This window comes from Malus sylvestris, chromosome 15 (assembly GCF_916048215.2).
Source record: "Malus sylvestris chromosome 15, drMalSylv7.2, whole genome shotgun sequence".
Taxonomy (NCBI): domain Eukaryota; kingdom Viridiplantae; phylum Streptophyta; class Magnoliopsida; order Rosales; family Rosaceae; genus Malus; species Malus sylvestris.
Window position 1 is genome coordinate 16,726,620 of NC_062274.1, and position 18,323 is coordinate 16,744,942.

Below are 18,323 nucleotides of genomic sequence, written 5' to 3' on the forward strand. Positions count from 1 at the left end.
TTGGAGCCACACTTGTATATATATGTGTGTGTGTGTGCAGTGGCGGATCCAAGATATTAACTTCGGGTGGTCCTAAAGTAAATGTTAAAAAAAAAAAAAATTAGATGAAAACAACATTGAAACATTAAACCATCACTTTCATTTATAAATGTTGGTACAAACAACACAAGTCTTGTTCTCCTAGACTCTAGGGTTCAAGAAAATCACATTCACTCATCGTTTAATTTTAATCCTATGGTAGAGAAAAAAAGTAAAACAAAATTAAAAAAGTGTAAAAAAAATAAAAACTAAAAATAAGATGGTTATCTAACTGCCCTTAATAAGTGTTTTTATAATTAATACTAGCATATGCCCCACGGCAGTTCATCTTTGGGTGAGGCTTTGAAAAAAACTGTAAAATTTAGTTTGTGTGAATTTAATTTACTACCCATGATTTTATTTTGTGGTAGAACATATCTTTTTACCTTCTTTTGATCGATAAATAGGATTTCATTAATGTAGTGTTTAGATGAGTTGCTTTGGTTTTAGGATAAAATAAAATTATCAGGGCACGAGTATTCTATATAACAGTAAAGATATGTTGGAGTTTGTGGGGTTTTAGTTTTAGAAGAGAAAAAATCTGACCCAAAAAAGGAGAAAAAAAATCAGATCTAAAAAAAAAAAAAAAAAAAAGGGAAAGCAAACAATTACGCAACCTTTCCCCAAAAGAAAAAAACAGCAACGCACCGTTTTATTAAAGTCAAGATTTTAAAAACGACAACGTGTTAGGTTAAAAGAGAAACAGAGAAAACAAGAGGACTCGTCTTCTTCGCGAGCTGCAGCCACCGCACCGTCGATTGTGCATATAAACCCAGCCAGCACAAACTGCCCAGATTATCGGGGGGTCCTCGAAGGTCCTCTCAAGCCTTTCTCCAGAACTTTGGAGGGTCCCGGGACCACCCGGATCCCTCTGTAAATCCGCCCCTCTGTGTGTGTGTGTGTGTGTGTGTGTGTGTGTGTGTGTGTGTATAGATGCAGACATGCAGGCTAGGTGTGCAGCTATGTGTGAGGAGGAAACGGTATTATGGATTGTATGTGTGAGTAGGAAACAGTATTATGGATCGTATGTGTGAGAAGGAAACAAACTAGGTGTGCAGACAAGATGGGATAGAAATTTATACAATAAACATATATACGTATATGTATGTGTATGTGTCAGTCAACTTTCCTACATCCTCATTCGTGAGCCATACGAAAGTATCAGTCCACTTTTGTAAATCCTCGTTCGTAAATCATACGAAGGTGTCAACTTTCAACTTTTGTAGATTGTGTCAGTCCACTTTCGTAAATCCTAGTTTGTAAGTCATACGAAAATGTCAATCCATTTTCTTAAATCATATGTCAGTCCACCTTTGTAAATCCTCGTTCGTAAATCATACAAAGGTGTTCAATACACTTTCGTAAAATCCTCATTCGTAAGTCACATGAAAGTGTCAGTCCACTTTCGTAAATTATACGAAGGTGTTCAATCCACTTTCGTAAATCCTCGTTCGTAAGTCACACGAAAGTGTCAATCCACTTTTGCAAATCCTCATTCGTAAATCATGCGAAAGTCCTCGTTCGTAAGTCACACGAAAGTGTCAATCCACTTTTGCAAATCCTCATTCGTAAATCATGTGAAAGTGTCAATCCACTTTCGTAAATCCTCGTTCGTAAGTCACACGAAAGTGTCAGTCCACTTTCTTAAATAATATATTAGTCCACTTTCACAACAAGGTGTCAACCCTAAATCATATCAGTCCACTTCGTAAACCGTAGTAAGATGTCAGTTGGCGTTCATAAAGCATGCAAAGATGTCTATTGGCCTTAACAAGTTATGCGGTGGTCGTAAATTATGGTTTAGGCGTCAGTAAATTTGGCCTTTGGAAAAAATAACTTTCACAAATTTGGCCTTAGCAAGAAGTGATTTTAGTAAAGAATATAGTTTCAAGGCCTCATGATTGAAAAACTCAGTTTTCCCCTATTTTACATACGTAAAAAAGGGGAAAATGGGGCACTGTGGGAGGATAAAATCCGGTTTCGACTCATGGGCCAATACGAATCGTCCAAGGAGAAGGTGTTGTGCAAGATAAACTGTGAGGAAAGCCCACATGAAATATACAGACGCAAGGGAAACATGTCCAGATAACTACCCCTACAGACGCAAGGGAAACGTGTCTAGATCACTACCCCCTACAGACGCAAGGAGCACGTGCCTAGATAACAGCCACCACTACGGAGGAAAAGTGAGAGAGGAAGACAGGTCGTGGTACTTGTTCCCAAAGCATGCAGTCATATGACAGAGGACCACGAAGGAAGTGGGAAAGGAGGACAGGTCATGGTACTTGATCCTCAATCATGTAATCCTATAAATAAGGAAATGAGCCAAAGAACAAGGTATGTAAGGAGAACCCGAGAGAAACAGAGAATAGAAAATCAATTGACTGACTTAAGTGTCGGAGTATCTCTTGCAGGTACCCCGCCCAAGCAAGCTACGGAGGAAGACTATTCGGGGACACCTCTAACGAAAGATTCAGCGAACATGAGAATTGCGGTCAACAAATCTGTGGAGGTATTTCTTCCCGTAGGAAATTTCGCTCCAACAGTAACCTGCTTAGAAATATTTAACCTGCTCAAATGCATGTAGTATTTACAAATTAATTTTCATGTAGTATTTACAAATTAATTTTCGAAGCAAACTAAGTTGTAAATATATGTTCACAATGATACCTACCAACAAACTAGATCACCCGCCCGTACCTAGAGTGATTCTGAAGAATTTAAAAAAAAAACAGAAAATACCATTGAAATGTCGATGAACGATCACTAAACCCTAAAATTATTTTTCATGTAGTTCAAAAATCACAACAATTTTGATAAAAATACCATACCAACAATCAAATTCACACACTACATACAAATTTTAAGATAAGAAATAGCAAACATACCTCCACAAGAATTTCAGGTGATGGAGATGCAGAGAGATTTGGGGAAGATGGAGAGGAAGAGATGGAGACCAAGATGACTTCTCTAGCCACCAAAATATTATGAAAATAAAAAGACTTCTAGGTTTTTAACGTGCAAACCTAGAAAAAATTGGTGATGGCAATTTTGATGTTTTTTCCAAGTGTAATGACATTTTAGACTTTGCAAATTAAAAAATAGGGATAATTCGGGAGTTGAAAAAAATTCATTAAAGGGAGCAAAGTGCTTCCCTTGTTTTCTCTGCGTAGCACTTTTAGGAGGAAGCACCTAGGAGGTGCTTCTTAGAAAATGTTTATTAGTGCTTCTACTTTTAACTAAAAGCACTTTTAAAATATTTGCCCAACGACCATTTTTTATAACTAAAGCACTTTTACTTATTAGGAAGCGCTTTTGACTCTTTCAATGTGCTACTCTACAAAGCACTATTACTCAATAGCGCTTTTTGTTTGTAGCACTTTTCAATAGCGCTTCTATGAGGAAGTAGTTTGTTGTTTGGCATGTAACCAACTAAGCGCTTTTGTATTGGATAGAAGCGTTTTTTATATTAAATAGTGTGTTTGATTGTCAAATGTGTTTGTATCATACTTGACCAATCCCGAAACTACTGAGCACCGATCAACGTTATACCATCAAGGACCCATAAGAGTTTCCCTCCAACCAGGAGACCAATCACAGCGCGACACGTGTCGACATCAGAAGCCAATTATAGCGCGACACGTGTTAACATCAGAAGCCAATCACAACACGTGTCAATGTTAGAATGAAACTATAAACTCTCTTCTATAAATAGAGATCATTCTCTCACAATATTTCCTAATGTCATTTGTACTCAATCATTCACTAATACTCACTAAAGGAGAGCTTGAACTTATGTACTTGTGTAAACCCTTCACAATTAATGAGAACTCCTCTACTCCGTGGACGTAGCCAATCTGGGTGAACCACGTACATCTTGTGTTTGCTTCCCTGTCTCTATCCATTTAAATACTTATCCACACTAGTGACCGGAGCAATCTAGCGAAGGTCACAAACTTAACACTTTCTGTTATACCAAAGTCCTCACTGATTTTGTGCATCAACAAAATGAAAAGGCGCTTTCATTAATAATTCTCAATAATTTTTGCATAAGTATTTTTTGTATATAATTAGCATACAACTTGATTAAGGGTTGATGAAAATTCAATTACAAAAAACAACGATCACTAACAAAATGATACATACTTATTAAGAATATATGTTTGTTTCTTAAAAACAAAATGACACGTTATAGTTGCATGACAATCAAATGTGAAATAAGCATTAACTAGATATAAGAAGATTAGCAATCCTTTTTTCGTTCAACATCCATCTCTCGCCTATGAGTAAAATTTTTATCAACAATTTCTTCATCTTTATGATCTTCCTCATGTCTAGGCGGAAGTAGCTCATCATCATCATCATAAGGTTGGAACTCTTGATTTGTCATGGAATGCTTCCTAATAAAATTGTGTAAGGTCATTGAAGCAACAACAATTTGTACCTGTTTTTCAAAAGGGAAGTTACGCATGAGACGAATCATTGTCCATCTATTTTTCCAAACACCAAAAGTTCTTTCTATTGTGCATCTTAGGGATGAATGCCTCTGATTAAATATCTCTTTTTTCCCTCTTGGCTGACTCCCACGTCGAAATTCAGGAAGATGATATCGTTCATCGTTATAAGGTCCAATATATCCATTCATATGTGGATATCCAAGATCAACTAAATAATATTTGCCTACACCATAATTGAAAAGAAAAATATAAAGATTTTTGTGTTCATAAGATAATAAATAAATAAACACATTCATATAGGACTAAGGTTGATTACTAACCAGAAGGGGGATAAGGAAATTTCAATTCTGGTCTTCTCAAGGCCTCCATGAATATACGTGAATCATGAGCAACACCCTCCCATCCAACCTAGACAAATGTAAAACACATATTAAAATCACATATAGCCATAACATTGAGTTGTATTTCCTTTTCTACCTATTTATGGCACTTGCATTTCTCTAGGCACCACAACTGGGACATGTGTTCCGTCAATTACCCCTATGCAACCTTTAAAATATGGCCAATACCGATTGTCATCCTTAATTTTATTTGATACTCTCTTGAATTGCCGATCATGTGGACATATAATATCAGTAGCCAAGTGAGAAACAACATCTAATAGTATCCCAAACCACCTAGAAACAGTCTTTCCAGAGCGTTGAAACCTCTCTTGGACCATCCTATTAGTGTGCCCATGAACTAATGTGCTAAGAAACATTGCTAATGCTTCTTCCAGTGTTGTATCTCCAATTCTTTTTAAGCCATAATCACGCTTCAAAGTCTCTAACAAGTCCTTAAAAACATGTTCCATCCTAAATTGTTCATGGCATCTTATAGGATGACCATTTAAAACTTCCATTACCCATCTATATCCCATATACGAAGAAGTCCTACAAGATTCTTTGTCAACTTACTTTAACCATTCAGAGACAGCCGTGACACAGCTTGCAGAAACCAGTTGATAAAATTCATCATCACTTCCATCAGTAGAGTTGTTTGTATTGTTACTGTCATTGCTACTAGAACTCATATCTGTAAACATAAAAGAAAATCTTAATACAAGAGGAATATATAATCATGGCAAAAATAAAGATCACATTCTGAATAAAGTTCTAAAAAATTATATAATTAAAGATATTAAAGGCACATATGTGTAACCAATCCATTACATAATAAAACCAATTCATTACATAATAAATACTTATTCAACCACCCAAAAAAAAAACATGTCGAAAAATATAATCCTAAGATAAATGTGACGAATCAAATTTTCTTGCTCTTGAGCCACATGATTTGTCGGTTAGATTGCTTCAATGCAACAAACATCTCTCTATTTTTCTTTCAGTGAAGATATCAGCCGATTTCATAAAGAGCTCATCATCATGCACAACTTCATGCATTCCTTCCAAAACTTGCATCACTTCCTCAATGCTATAACCAGGCTTATCTGTGCTCTTAGAACAATTGTTTACAACTTCTAAAATACCATCTAATTGTTTTATCATCTTGGCCCCAATTCCAACTCTTTTGGAATCTCTTGTTCTTTTTGCTCCTTCATCGGCTATGTTGTCAAGCCCCTATCTATGTCATTCTCCAAATCATCTTGACCGTCATTTTGTTCACCTGTTGGAGCTTTCTGGACATTATTACTCATCAACCCTTGTGAGGGTGCCCATGCACCTACACATGTAACAGCTCATTCTTTAAACAAAATGTCTAGTTAGTCAACATTTTTCAGTCCACTATTTCAATATTTCTCAACTTTAGAATTTTCCTTAAATATGACCAACTACAATTAACAAATTATGATAAAAGAACATAAATATGAAGTTAGATTTCCATGGATATGAGATAATAAGTTCTCACCTTCACTTTTTTCTCCCACCATTCATCACTTGCAATGATAGTTTGCTTCACAAGATCTCATCCTAAGCCAGTCTCTTTTCCAACTAATGATGCCCACAATTGCCATTCTTTCTTAAGTGCAGTCCATTTGTTCTTGAGTTGTTTATGAACATATGACCTTTGAGTAAGGTCATTAAATTTTTTAATAACATTTTTCCATCCAATTCTATTAAGATGACCACCTATTTGATTTCCGGCTAATGTCTCAGCTACACAAACACTTGTAAATATCCCAACACTTGCATCATCCCACATTGCCTTGCTCTTTTTTTCATTACCTTCTCCATGATCTTGTATATCTTTAGCTATATTATTAGACATATCTATAAAGAGAAGTGGAAAAAAAAAAAAAAAAAAAAAAAAAACCATAGCACATAATAAGAGCATACACCACTACTTACATCCTAGCAAACAACACAAAAGTAAATTAAAAGCAATAATGCAAGATTTGTAACTAGTATTTGTTATATATAATAATGCACTACACCGTTGCTTCCAAGACTGCAGTGCGCCACTGCTTACACCATTGCTAACACCACTGAATATGTATCTAGTATTTGTATAGATAATGCATGATATGTAACCATTAACAATAAATTCATAGTGTTGCTTTCTGTTATCAGTGGAAGTTAATTTGCTATTAGTAGTATCTACAATCGTTAATGCGGCATCAAATCTCGACAGCAATACAAGCCTTCAAACATGAAGGCCTTTGAGTAACTGTGGGAGGATAAAATCGGGTTTCAACTTATAAGCCAATACCAATCGTCCAATGAGAAGGTGTTGCGCAAGATAAACTATGAGGAAAGCCCACAAGAAATATACAAACACAAGGGAAACGTGTCTAGATAACTACCCCCTACAGAGGCAAGGGGAATGTGCCTAGATAACTACCCCCACTACGGAGGAGAAGTGGGAGAGGAAGACAAGTCATGGTACTTGTTTCCAAAGCATGCAATCATATGACGGAGGACCACAAAAGAAGTGGGAAATGAGGACAGGTCGTGGTACTTGATCCTTAATCATGCAATCCTATCAATTGACTGACTTGAGCGTAGGAGTATCTCTTGCAGGTACCCCGCCTAGGCAAGCTATGGAGGAAGGCTATTCAGGGACACCTCTAACGAAGGATTCGACGAATGTAAGGATTGTGGTCAACAAATCTGTGGAGGTATTTTTCTAGTAGGAAATTTCGCTCCAACAGTTGGCGCTGTCTGCAGGAACCGAAACAAAATCAAGCTACAAACATGACTAGATCCACACAAGAAGTTCCAGATCCCTCTAGAGATGCAGGGACTCGATCCGTGCATGCGAGGTCTCAATCCCAAAATAGTGAACCTAGTCTCGCCATGGAACAATTTAGAAAACTAACAAGGGAATTGCCTAAAATAAAAAAAAACAACAGATGAGGCGTTGAAGAAGGCTGAAACGAGAAACATAGTGGAAGATGTGATCGGCACCAAGAGATAGCGTGCAGAAGAGGAAGATAAGGAGGGTAGCTCTAGTAGCGCGTCATCCAGCAATTGTGATGAAGTGATGAAAAATCAGGGCGAAGAGGATCATAAGGGAAAAGGATCGAAAAAAGTAAAAGATGTTGATCTGTAAGAACAAATTGAGAAGATTGTGAAGGGATACAAACCATAGACCCCGGTGAAACTTGCCTTAGAAACGGCCAGAAAGATCCACAAATCATCGTTCACAAAGGACTTAAAGCAATAATAGGAAACATCGGGGCAGATGAAAGGTTGTTGGACATCAATGTCATACATGGTGGACCTCAACCTCCTAAGGGACGCGAAGCACGCTCTCGATCGCAAAGTCGAGAAGCTGAGAAGTTTAGACGCGTGCACAGCATAACATCAACCCCTGAAGCGTCCAAAGCATTAGAGAATTTCAGAGTCATCTCCTTTAGCCAAAAAGACCTCGAAGGAATTTAATTCCCTCACAATGATGCACTGGTCATGACGCTACGCGTTGCCAATTCAAGAGTGAAAAAGATAATGATTGATGGGGGGAACAGCACAGACGTTTTATTTTGGAGCACATTTGGAATGATGGAATTAACCGAGAAAAAGATAAGGCCAAATCCAACTCCCATCTGTGCGTTTGAAGGAACTAAAGCCCAGCCCATTTGAGACGTGACTCTTCCCGTCACTGCAGTAGGTAAGACTATTTTCGTCACTTTTGTCATCATCAACGCACCAAGTGCGTATAATGCCATTATGGGAAGGGACTGGATCCATCGAATGGATGGGGAAGCGTCAACCAGATGTCAAGTAATGAGGTGTTTGTCGACAGATGGTCAAACAACAATCGACATTAAAGGGGATCAGCTGCAGGCCAGAAAGTGCTACAGCATGGCAACAAACATCAAGATAACCAGGGAAGTACAACAGAGCTTGGACTTTCATGAGAATAAACCATTATAGCAATTAGCGGAGGACCCACCACAACAAGATCAGAAAAGTGACCATCAAGAACCCCCGACTATAAAACCACTGAGGGAAGAGGTTTTAGATTCAACCGATCCTGATAAACAAATATGGGTGGGCTTCCTTCTATCTGATACGGAAGTCGAAGAGTTGTTGAAATTTCTGAGGAGCAACACTAATGTTTTTGCATGGTTCCATAGGGACATGACAGGAATTGACCCGGAAGTGGCATGTCACCAGCTGAATGTGGATACGAGTTGTCCTCCACACCGACAAAAATAGAGGAGATTTACGCTAGAGCGAAATCAGATTATCAGTGTAGAAGTCGATAGACCCCTCAAAGTTGGATTCATTCGTGATGTCTGGTGCCCAACTTGGGTTTCAAATGTCATGGTGGTAGGCAAGAAAGAAAAAGAAAAATGGCACGTATATGTGGATTACACCAACCTGAACATGGTATGCCAGAAAGACTGTTTTCCAATTCCAAAAATTGACCAGATGGTGGATGTTACTGCCGGGTATGCATTGTTGTCTTTCTTAAACGCTTATTCCAGTTCTAACCAAATTCCTATGGTTATTAAAGATCAAGAGAAAGCTGCTTTTATCACTAAGCGTAGGTTGTATTGTTACATCGTCATGCCTTTTGAACTCAAGAATGCCAACTCGACTTATCAAAGGTTAGTGAACAAGATGTTTAAAAATCAAATTGGAAATACAATGGAGGTTTACATTGACGATATGGTTGTCAAAAGCCGAGAAAGGTGCCAACACATCGATCATCTACACAACATTTTCAACGTATTGAGAAGATATCGCATGCGGCTAAACTCGGAAAAATGTGCATTCGGTGTATCATCTGGGCAGTTCTTAGGGCACATAGTGAACAAACGAGGCATTGAACCAAACCCAGTGAAAGTTGAAGCTTTGTGTAACATGTCGGATCTAATAACACCTAGAGACATTCAAGTGTTAACTAGGCGAGTTGTTGCCCTTATCCGTTTCATTTCACGATCATTCAATCAATGTGAACCTTTTTTTCAAGCCATACAAAACAGGAGAGGAAGTGTGTGGGGGCATGAGCAAAGGGAAGCTTTCGAACAACTGAAGAAGTATCTCACAAGCCTATTATTGTTAACTATCCCCAAGCAAGGTGAGCCGATGTGCATGTACCTGGCCATAAACGAAAGGGTAGTAAGTGCTGCGTTATTCAGAGAAGAAGGCTCAGTTCAACAACCCATATTTTACTTGAGCAAAAGTTTAATTTATGCATAGAAGAGGTATTCACCCATTGAGAAGGTGATGATGGCCTTAATAACCGCAAAGAAGAAGATATGTCAGTACTTCGAGGCAGACACCATTGTGGTGTTAACTAATCTACCAATCAGGGTTATCTTATCTAAACTGGACTTATCGGGAAGAATTACGAAGTGGGCCATCGACCTTAGTTCATTTGACATAAAGTATCGGCCTCGAAGCACAACTAAAGAACAGGTAATTGTTGACTTTCTTGTAGAGTGTTATCCTCGTGAAAGTTTGCAGGGTGAATGCGAGGAAATTACGGAAGTCGACCTTAATGAGACCAAGTGGGAGCTGTATGTGGATGGGTCATCCAATCAAGTAGGAGCTGGGGCAGGGATCATTTTAATTTCTTCTGAAGGTGTAGACTCAGAGCGTTCGGTTCGGCTGGATTTTCCTGCATCAACAATGTGGCGGAATACGAAGCTCTGATACTAAGCCTCAAACTTGCGAAACAATTGAAGATAAATCGTATCACCGTGCATAATGATTCATAACTTATCGTCAGCCAAGCCACTAAAGAGTATACAACTAAAAATGCGAGGATAGAAGCATATCAGTAGCTGGTTAAAAGGCTGGCGAATGGATTCAAGTATTTCGAGCTGAAGCAAATACCTAGAAAAATGAACAAAAAAATGGATCAACTAGCGTGTGCGGCGTTTACCGTACAAGAGAACCTACGGGTAACCAAAGTAGAATGTTTGTACTCCCCGAGTATCGGGGTAGTGAGATCAAATGTGATGCAGGTAGATGGGCAAGGGGCGAGACTTGATAACTCGTTGCTAGAGCAGGCTCAAGCTGAAGATGATGACTGTTAGATGACACCAATCATAAACTACTTGACAAAAGGGATCCAGCCAGAAAATCATGTGGAAGCGAGAAAACTCCGAATAAAAACAATAAGATATGCAATCCTTAATGACACGCTCTATAGGAGGTCATTCTCAGGACCATGCCTCAGGTGCTTAAATCCAAGGCAATCTGAATGGGTCTTAAGAGAATTACATAAAGGAATGTGTGGGAATCACTTTGGAGGAAGAAGTTTAGTGCATCGAGCATTAACCCAAGGCTACTTCTGGCCGTACATGGCTTGAGACGCAGAGCAGTATGTAAGAAAGTGCGACAAATGCCAGAAATATGCACCAGTTGTTAGACAACCTGCCGAAGAATTCAATCCAATCGTAGGACCCTGGCCATTCATTAAATGAGGAATGGACATCGTAGGCCTGTTGCTAAGGGCGTCCGGGAATAACAAGTTCGTCTTTTTCGCCACAGACTACTTCACTAAGTGGGTGGAAGCAGAAGCGTACATTTCTATTACACAAGATGACGTTGTAAGATTCGTATGGCGAAACATTATATGCTAGTTTGGCATACCAAAGGCGATTGTGATGGATAATGGGACACAGTTCGACAATCAAAGATTTAGAAGTTATTGCACAGAGAAATGAATCATATTACAATTCTCTTCTAGAAGTTATCCCCATGGTAATGGCCAAGTGGAGAAGACAAATCGAACGATTTCTTATTGCTTAAAGAAAAAGTTGGAACATCGCAAAGGAAAGTGGCATGAGGAACTCCCCAATGTATTGTGGGCATATCGTACCACAAAATGGAAACCAATAAGAGAAATCCCATTCTCTCTCGAATATAACACTGAAGCAGTTATCCCCACAGAAGTCGGTCTACCTACGATTAGAACATCAGTTGTGGAAAATGGCCAGAACGATCAACAACTAGCCCATAACCTTAACTTAGTCGAGGAACAAAGGGAAATCGCCGCACTACGACTTGCGAACTACCAGAACCAAGTTGCCACTTACTTCAACAAATGGGTCAAGTAAAAAAAGTTCAAGGTAAGTGAATGGGTATTGAGAAAGGTCATGGAAAACACAAAAGATTTAAATGCAATGGAGCTTAGACGCATATGGGAATGACCATATGAGGTGACCGAAACCTTCGGAAAGGGAACTTATAAACTCAGGCATGTTGAAACAGGTCAGTATGTGTCACGCCCATGGAATGCAATTCATTTGAGAAAGTACCACATTTAGCTTTTTGTGTTTATGTTTTCTGTATTTAAATTTCTGTTTCCAGCAATGTTGAAGGATAAATCCCTTCTTGTCTTCCTTGCATGTTAAATAGTGTATCCCTAGATGTCTCTTAACATCTCCTTATTGTATGATAAATAAAGTTGCATTTCATTCGAATCTTCGACTAAAGTCTAAAGCTGAAGAGCATAAACCATGGATTGGGATTGAATCAAGATAAAAAACATAAGATCGAGTGGGAAAAGAAAACCCAAGATTGGATAAGAGGAGTCCCAATCAAGATCGAGAATCTAAGATCGAGTAGGAAAAGAAAACCTAAGAGCGGATGGGCGGAGACACAGTCAAGATCGAGAATTTAAGATCGAGTGGGAAAAGAAAGCCCAAGATTGAATGGGCAAATGCCCAATCAAGATCAAAAATCTAAGATCGAGTAGGAAAGGAAAGCCCATGGGCAAAGACCCAATCAAGATCGAAATCTAAGATCGAGCGGGAAAAGAAAACAAAGATCGAATGAGCAAAGGTCGACCAAGATCGAAAATCCAAGATCAAATAGGTAAAAAACTGATTAAGAGTAGAATTCAAGGTTGAACGGTTTTGAGATCGATAACGAAAGGGCGAATTTAATAAATCCGATTTTCCTCCTCGAACACGTCGTGAATGAGGCATTACATGTGCAAAAGTAAAAGCTCAAGCAATGGGACATTGTTTTCCTGCCGTAAAAGGGAATATCATTTATTTAAAAGAGGAAAACCTCTTGGATGTTGGATACATAGTGCGATAAAAGATAAGAATGAAAAAAGAAGTAAACCTACTAATAGAAGGTGAAAACAAAGACAACATCACTACTAGATATCCTAGTAGTGGTTGGACCTAAGGGCCCAACTTATTACAAGCAAAATGACATCTAGTCTAACGAGGTGGAGAGACTATCCCAGTTTACGGAGGGAAATGCCTCTTTCTTCTTGGAGCAAAAATAGTGAATGCCCTATTTAAAACCATCATGTATGCCATGTGAGTGAGCAACAGACACGGCACGATCAGCAACCATCAAATCCCCCCTGAGACAATCCACTTGGTGTTCAACGTGTTGCAAGTATCCCTTCAGAGTTTCACGCTCGTCCAATAGCAAGGAATAGTTGAAGCACTAGGGATAGCATAGGTGGCGACGGGAATGTGCGCGAGAAGGGCCCGCTTCATCTCTTGCATAAGGGTCAGGAGAATGAGCGATAGAGTCAAAAGCCCAAGTCGCGTAACTCCTTCCCGAAGAGACCATTCTATCAATAACAGAATTATGAGCTCGAGTGGTATATTTCAGCCTTGGAGAAATCCTTCCACCGACAACGAAGTCTAAAGCCTATTTTCCACCCGACCTTGTTCGAGACCGGTACGTGGATTCACAAAAAGTGTTAAGGACTTCAGAAGAGTGAGAAACCCTCATTGGCGAACGAGAAGATGAATTATAACATAGCTCGATAACATTCCTAGAACCCTTCCAGGAGCTTTCTTTTTTTGGGACATCAGCATAGAGCCGGTAGTTGAGCTTCACTCTTCAATTGTTAACCATGTGATCCAGATACTACCTACTGGCTCTCAAACACCGCTTTATATATAGACAATTCGAGGTTGCTAGAAATAAGAATTCAAAATCTAAGATGATCGTATCTTATTGTGATAAGTTAATCTCTCGTTTGAAAACTCAAATTTAAGGATAAATGATATTGATCACATTCAGTTAAAATTGAAAATCAAAAGAAACGGCTATGAAGGGTTGGGGCAATGGAAGGGCGAATGCCCAACTTGCGAACGACAATTACGCAAAAATACAAACAGATATAATAAGTAAAATACGGTAAATACAAACACAAATGGGGTTTTAGCCCATGAGAATGGATCACAAACACAAATAGGGTTTTAGCCCATAAGAATAGATCACGCGATTGCATGAGTTACTGAGCGCCAAAACGATAGCCAAATTGAAAGCCTCCAAAGCCTAAACCCGCTGCTTAGGATAGGATCAGAAGAAGCAGGTTGGTTTGAGGGTCTCCAATCCTTAGGATCCATCGCCTCGTACCACTCATACACGTCAAGATCAGCTACAAATCGATGTTTCGGACATTGCTGGCTTTGTACCCAACTAAATATGAAGCTAGAGGCCATCTCTTTGCGTATTTGTTGCATGTTCATCTCACGCTTAGTGGCCCTCGCTTGCTTGACCTCAACCAACTCTTTCTTCGTGCAGCGTACTTCAGACGTCACAACATCGCGAGCTCCCTTCAAACCTGTGATCTCTTCCTCATATTCGTAAAGTCTAGCCTGACACTTTCTGACCTACTACTGTTTAAGGCTAAAGGATTCCAACCTAGCAGCCAGTCTATCTAATTTTTCCCTTTGAAGTAGAGCCATCTGAAAACAACGGTAGGGTTAAAGGTCACAAAAATGATGAAACGTGAGAGAATGAGAGAATACCTTCATAAGACAATGAGATTCATAGGAGTCGACATCGTCATCGAGCATTACCTCAAAGCGACTGGCATCATTAAGATGAGTAAGCCTCTCGCCACAGCAGTAGTGGCGTTTGCATTACCCAATAGATCATCGCCAAGGGTGACGAAACTCCCATCTCTTTTTGTGAATTCAAGCCTCCAAGCTTGAGATGAATTGTTGGAACCATCACCACTAGCAGAGCCGAATGTGGGAGGAACCGATTGCCATTGCATGGGTCTAAGGGTTGTACCAAAGATAGTCGGTGAACCACGCCTAGGCTTTTTGGGCCTATCCGCCAGAGGACGTTTATCTGACCTGCCTGCAATTCTGGGCACTGGAAGATCACGATGAGGCGATGCAATGCAGGGGGGTAGTGGAATGTCAGAAGGTGGTGAAGCCATTATGGGAGAATAATTCGAGTCAGAATCTGTGTCTGTTTGCCATGTCTCCTCATCTTCTTCTCCTTTGTCTCCTTCTTCTGAGCCCTCTGTTTGGGAGTCGGTCATAAGTATGGGAGAGTCTATGTTAAATTGAAGCTCAATATCAAGAACGAAGATAGATTTAAGCAAGGGATCTGGGGGCAACGACCGATCAACTAAGCAATACGGGAACTAAATGAAAGAGTTGTGGAAAGAAGTGATTTGAGTAAGAGTGCTAGCAACTTCTCTAGAGCTCCATATTTTCTTCGTCATAAACTTCTTTAGCCAACACTTTTGACCTTTGGAGATTATTTGTTTGGGACCATCCGATAAAGCTGCAAAAGAAACTCATGGTAAGTTATGTTTACATATCTGTCGAAAAACTGATAGCAAAAGTAAATTTATATACCAGGTTTATGACCAAAAGTAGAATAGATAAATAGTTGAGACAGCTCAGGAGCCTTCCAGTTCCCTAAAATCAGAAGAGGGTGGTTCTTCCAATCTCTGGCTTTCGAGGGATCCAATGACAAGAATTTCTTGCGATACCTAAATTTAAAATTAAAGAAACTAGTTTCGCCCTTAATGGTGGTTAAGTCGAAAAGATAGAGGAAGTCTTTCAAACCTAAGGATACGCCTAGCTTCAGACCCAATGCCAGGAAGGTCGACATAACCAAGTAAGAGTTCGGGTTCAGTTGCATAGGGTGAGTATTTGTGAAGAATAAGATGAGATGAATCATGGGGTGGAGTGGAAAACTAATGGTCCCCAAATGGTCTAGAGACAAACGATAGATTAAATTGGGATACCGGAGCCCGAGTACATGTCGGCTCCGGTGGGAAGTGGGCTGATGTGCATGTCATCTGGAACGTGGCATTGGTCACGAACCTTGACGATTTCAAAGTGTGGTGATACTCCATATTTAGACCAATGTGTACGTCCTAACATGAGGAATGGGATGGGAGACTTGCCGGCCGAAATTGATTCGAGAAGACAAGAAGAGGAATTTGTACCTATAAACATAAGTGGAATGTTTGAAAGATTCCCACAGGAGGAGTTTGAAATGGAAAAATTACCTGTAAGCCAATAGGCCAATCTGAAACGAGAAATCATAAACTTGGTGGATAACTGAGCAAAGGAAGTGAAGAAAAGCCAGGATTGGAGAAATTCAATTTATAAGAAGAGAAATGAGGGCATATGAAGTTTGGATGTAAATTTCCAACCCTATAGGATAGATGAAACTCCAATTTAGAGGACAAAAGCTATAGACAACCTGATGGATGGGATAGGACGTGAAAGTAAGGTGTCATTTTTTCATATATATTTCAATGTGTAGTCACCATCTAGGTGACGGAAGACGTAGATTTGACAACGAGAGCGAAAGAAAAAAGCTTGTTCCGAAGCACATGTTCCAAAGTTAGAGATATGAAATATGTTGAGCCCAAGTAATTACACACCAATATGTATATATGTGTGTGTATAGAGAGAGAGAGAGAGAAAGAGAGAGAGGGAGATATATATATATATATATAAAGGTACGAAAAAGTGTGTACAGAGATACGCATGTTGTTGAGCAAAGATATGCACATGCGGGATGTGTGTGTAAATGTCGGTCGGTGAGCCTATATGTGCAAACTAGGCGTGCAGATAAAACACACTATGTGCAGGTGAACAGCCAGGCTTTGGAGCCACACATATATACATATACATATACATATACATATATATGGGTGCAAACTAGGCGTCCAGATATGTGTGTATACATATACATATACACATATATATATATATGCACGAGCGCACATATACATATACATATACGTATACATATACATATATATATGTACAAACTAGGCGTCCAGATATGTGTGTACACATATACATACACACATATATATACGTACAAACTAGGCGTCCAGATATGTGTGTACACATATACATACACACATATACATACACACACACATATATATATGCGCACGCGCGCGCGTGTGTAGATATATATGTGCAAACTAGGCGTGCAGATAAAGCACACTATGTGCAGGTGAACAACCAAGCTTTGGAGCCACACGTGTGTATATATATATGTGTGTGTGTGTAGATGCAGACATGCAGGCTAGGTGTGCAGCTATGTGTGAGGAGGAAACAGCATTATGGATCATACGTGTGAGAAGGAAACAAACTAGGTGTGCTGACAAGATGGGATAGATATTTGGAGGAGGATTGTCTACCCTCCAAGTTCCCGTGCCCTCCCATGCCCTCCTGATTGTGTGGTCACGGTTAAATCACGTTAATATTTTATATTATTATTCATTTTTGTCTTATTATCTCTATAAAAAATAATATAAAATATTAATGTGGCCTAACCGTGACCACACAAAACAGGAGGGCATGGAAGGGCACCGAAACTTGGAGGGCAGACAATCCTCCTCCTAGATATTTATATAATAAATATACATAAATATATGATGTCAGTCAATTTTCGTAAATCCTCGTTCGTGAGCCATACAAAAGTGTCAGTCCACTTTCGTAAATCCTCGTTCATAAATCATACAAAGATGTCAACTTTCAACTTTTGTAGATCGTGTCAGTCCATAAATCCTCGTTTGTAAGTCATACAAAAGTGTCAGTCCATTTTCTTAAATCATATGTTAGTCCACTTTCGTAAATCCTCATTCATAAGTCACACGAAAGTGGTCCACTTTCGTAAATCCACGTTCGTAAATCATACGAATGTGTTCAGTCCACTTTCATAAACCCTCATTCGTAAGTCACACAAAAGTGTCGGTCCACTTTCTTAAATCATATATTAGTCCACTTTCGCAACAAGGTGTCAACCCTCGTTCGTAAATCATATTAGTCCACTTTCGTAAACCGTAGTAAGATGTCGGTTGGCGTTCATAAAGCATGCAAAGATGTCTGTCGGCCTTAACAAGTTATGCAGTGGTCGTAAATTATGGTTTAGGCGTCAGTAAATTTGGCCTTTGGAAAAAATAACTTCTACAAATTTGGCCTTAGCAAGAAATGATTTTAGCTTGGCTTAAAGAATATAGTTTCAAGGCCTCATGATCGAAAAAATTAGTTTTCCCCTATTTTACAAACGTAAAAAAAAAGGAAAAGGGGGGCATTGTGGGAGGATAAAATTCGGTTTCGACTCATGGGCC

General features: G+C 39.2%; 3 protein-coding genes across 3 annotated transcripts; all 3 read right to left on the reverse strand.

The window, feature by feature from the left end:
* Positions 1–4,278: 4,278 nt before the first annotated feature.
* Positions 4,279–4,937, reverse strand: LOC126601418 (uncharacterized). Its single transcript, XM_050268126.1, has 2 exons — positions 4,856–4,937; positions 4,279–4,758 (listed from the first exon to the last, which is right to left on the reverse strand). Exons 1-2 carry the CDS (start codon positions 4,902–4,904, stop codon positions 4,322–4,324), a joined length of 486 nt encoding a protein of 161 aa, XP_050124083.1. The 5' UTR covers positions 4,905–4,937; the 3' UTR covers positions 4,279–4,321.
* A 79-nt stretch (positions 4,938–5,016) lies between these two features.
* Positions 5,017–6,082, reverse strand: LOC126602729 (uncharacterized). The gene is made up of 3 exons (XM_050269618.1): positions 5,902–6,082; positions 5,492–5,609; positions 5,017–5,389 (listed from the first exon to the last, which is right to left on the reverse strand). Exons 1-3 carry the CDS (start codon positions 6,080–6,082, stop codon positions 5,017–5,019), a joined length of 672 nt encoding a protein of 223 aa, XP_050125575.1.
* An 8,368-nt stretch (positions 6,083–14,450) lies between these two features.
* Positions 14,451–16,185, reverse strand: LOC126606006 (uncharacterized). Its single transcript, XM_050273467.1, has 3 exons — positions 15,574–16,185; positions 14,779–15,499; positions 14,451–14,664 (listed from the first exon to the last, which is right to left on the reverse strand). Exons 2-3 carry the CDS (start codon positions 15,249–15,251, stop codon positions 14,637–14,639), a joined length of 501 nt encoding a protein of 166 aa, XP_050129424.1. The 5' UTR covers positions 15,252–15,499; positions 15,574–16,185; the 3' UTR covers positions 14,451–14,636.
* Between the last annotated feature and the right edge of the window lie 2,138 nt (positions 16,186–18,323).

What these genes read in the sequence shown, in the direction of transcription:
- LOC126601418 (XM_050268126.1), bottom strand. Translation starts at nt 4,904, where the DNA reads ATGGAGGCCTTGAGAAGACCAGAATTGAAATTTCCTTATCCCCCTTCT. An exon ending in ATTTCCTTATCCCCCTTCTG is followed by an intron (nt 4,759 to 4,855) that starts GTTAGTAATCAA and finishes ATTATGGTGTAG; the next exon opens with GCAAATATTATTTAGTTGAT.
- LOC126602729 (XM_050269618.1), bottom strand. Translation starts at nt 6,082, where the DNA reads ATGATAAAACAATTAGATGGTATTTTAGAAGTTGTAAACAATTGTTCT. An exon ending in TGAAAGAAAAATAGAGAGAT is followed by an intron (nt 5,610 to 5,901) that starts GTTTGTTGCATT and finishes TTATGTTTACAG; the next exon opens with ATATGAGTTCTAGTAGCAAT. An exon ending in GCTGTCTCTGAATGGTTAAA is followed by an intron (nt 5,390 to 5,491) that starts GTAAGTTGACAA and finishes TGAACAATTTAG; the next exon opens with GATGGAACATGTTTTTAAGG.
- LOC126606006 (XM_050273467.1), bottom strand. Translation starts at nt 15,251, where the DNA reads ATGACCGACTCCCAAACAGAGGGCTCAGAAGAAGGAGACAAAGGAGAA. An exon ending in ATGATGCCAGTCGCTTTGAG is followed by an intron (nt 14,665 to 14,778) that starts GTAATGCTCGAT and finishes CGTTGTTTTCAG; the next exon opens with ATGGCTCTACTTCAAAGGGA.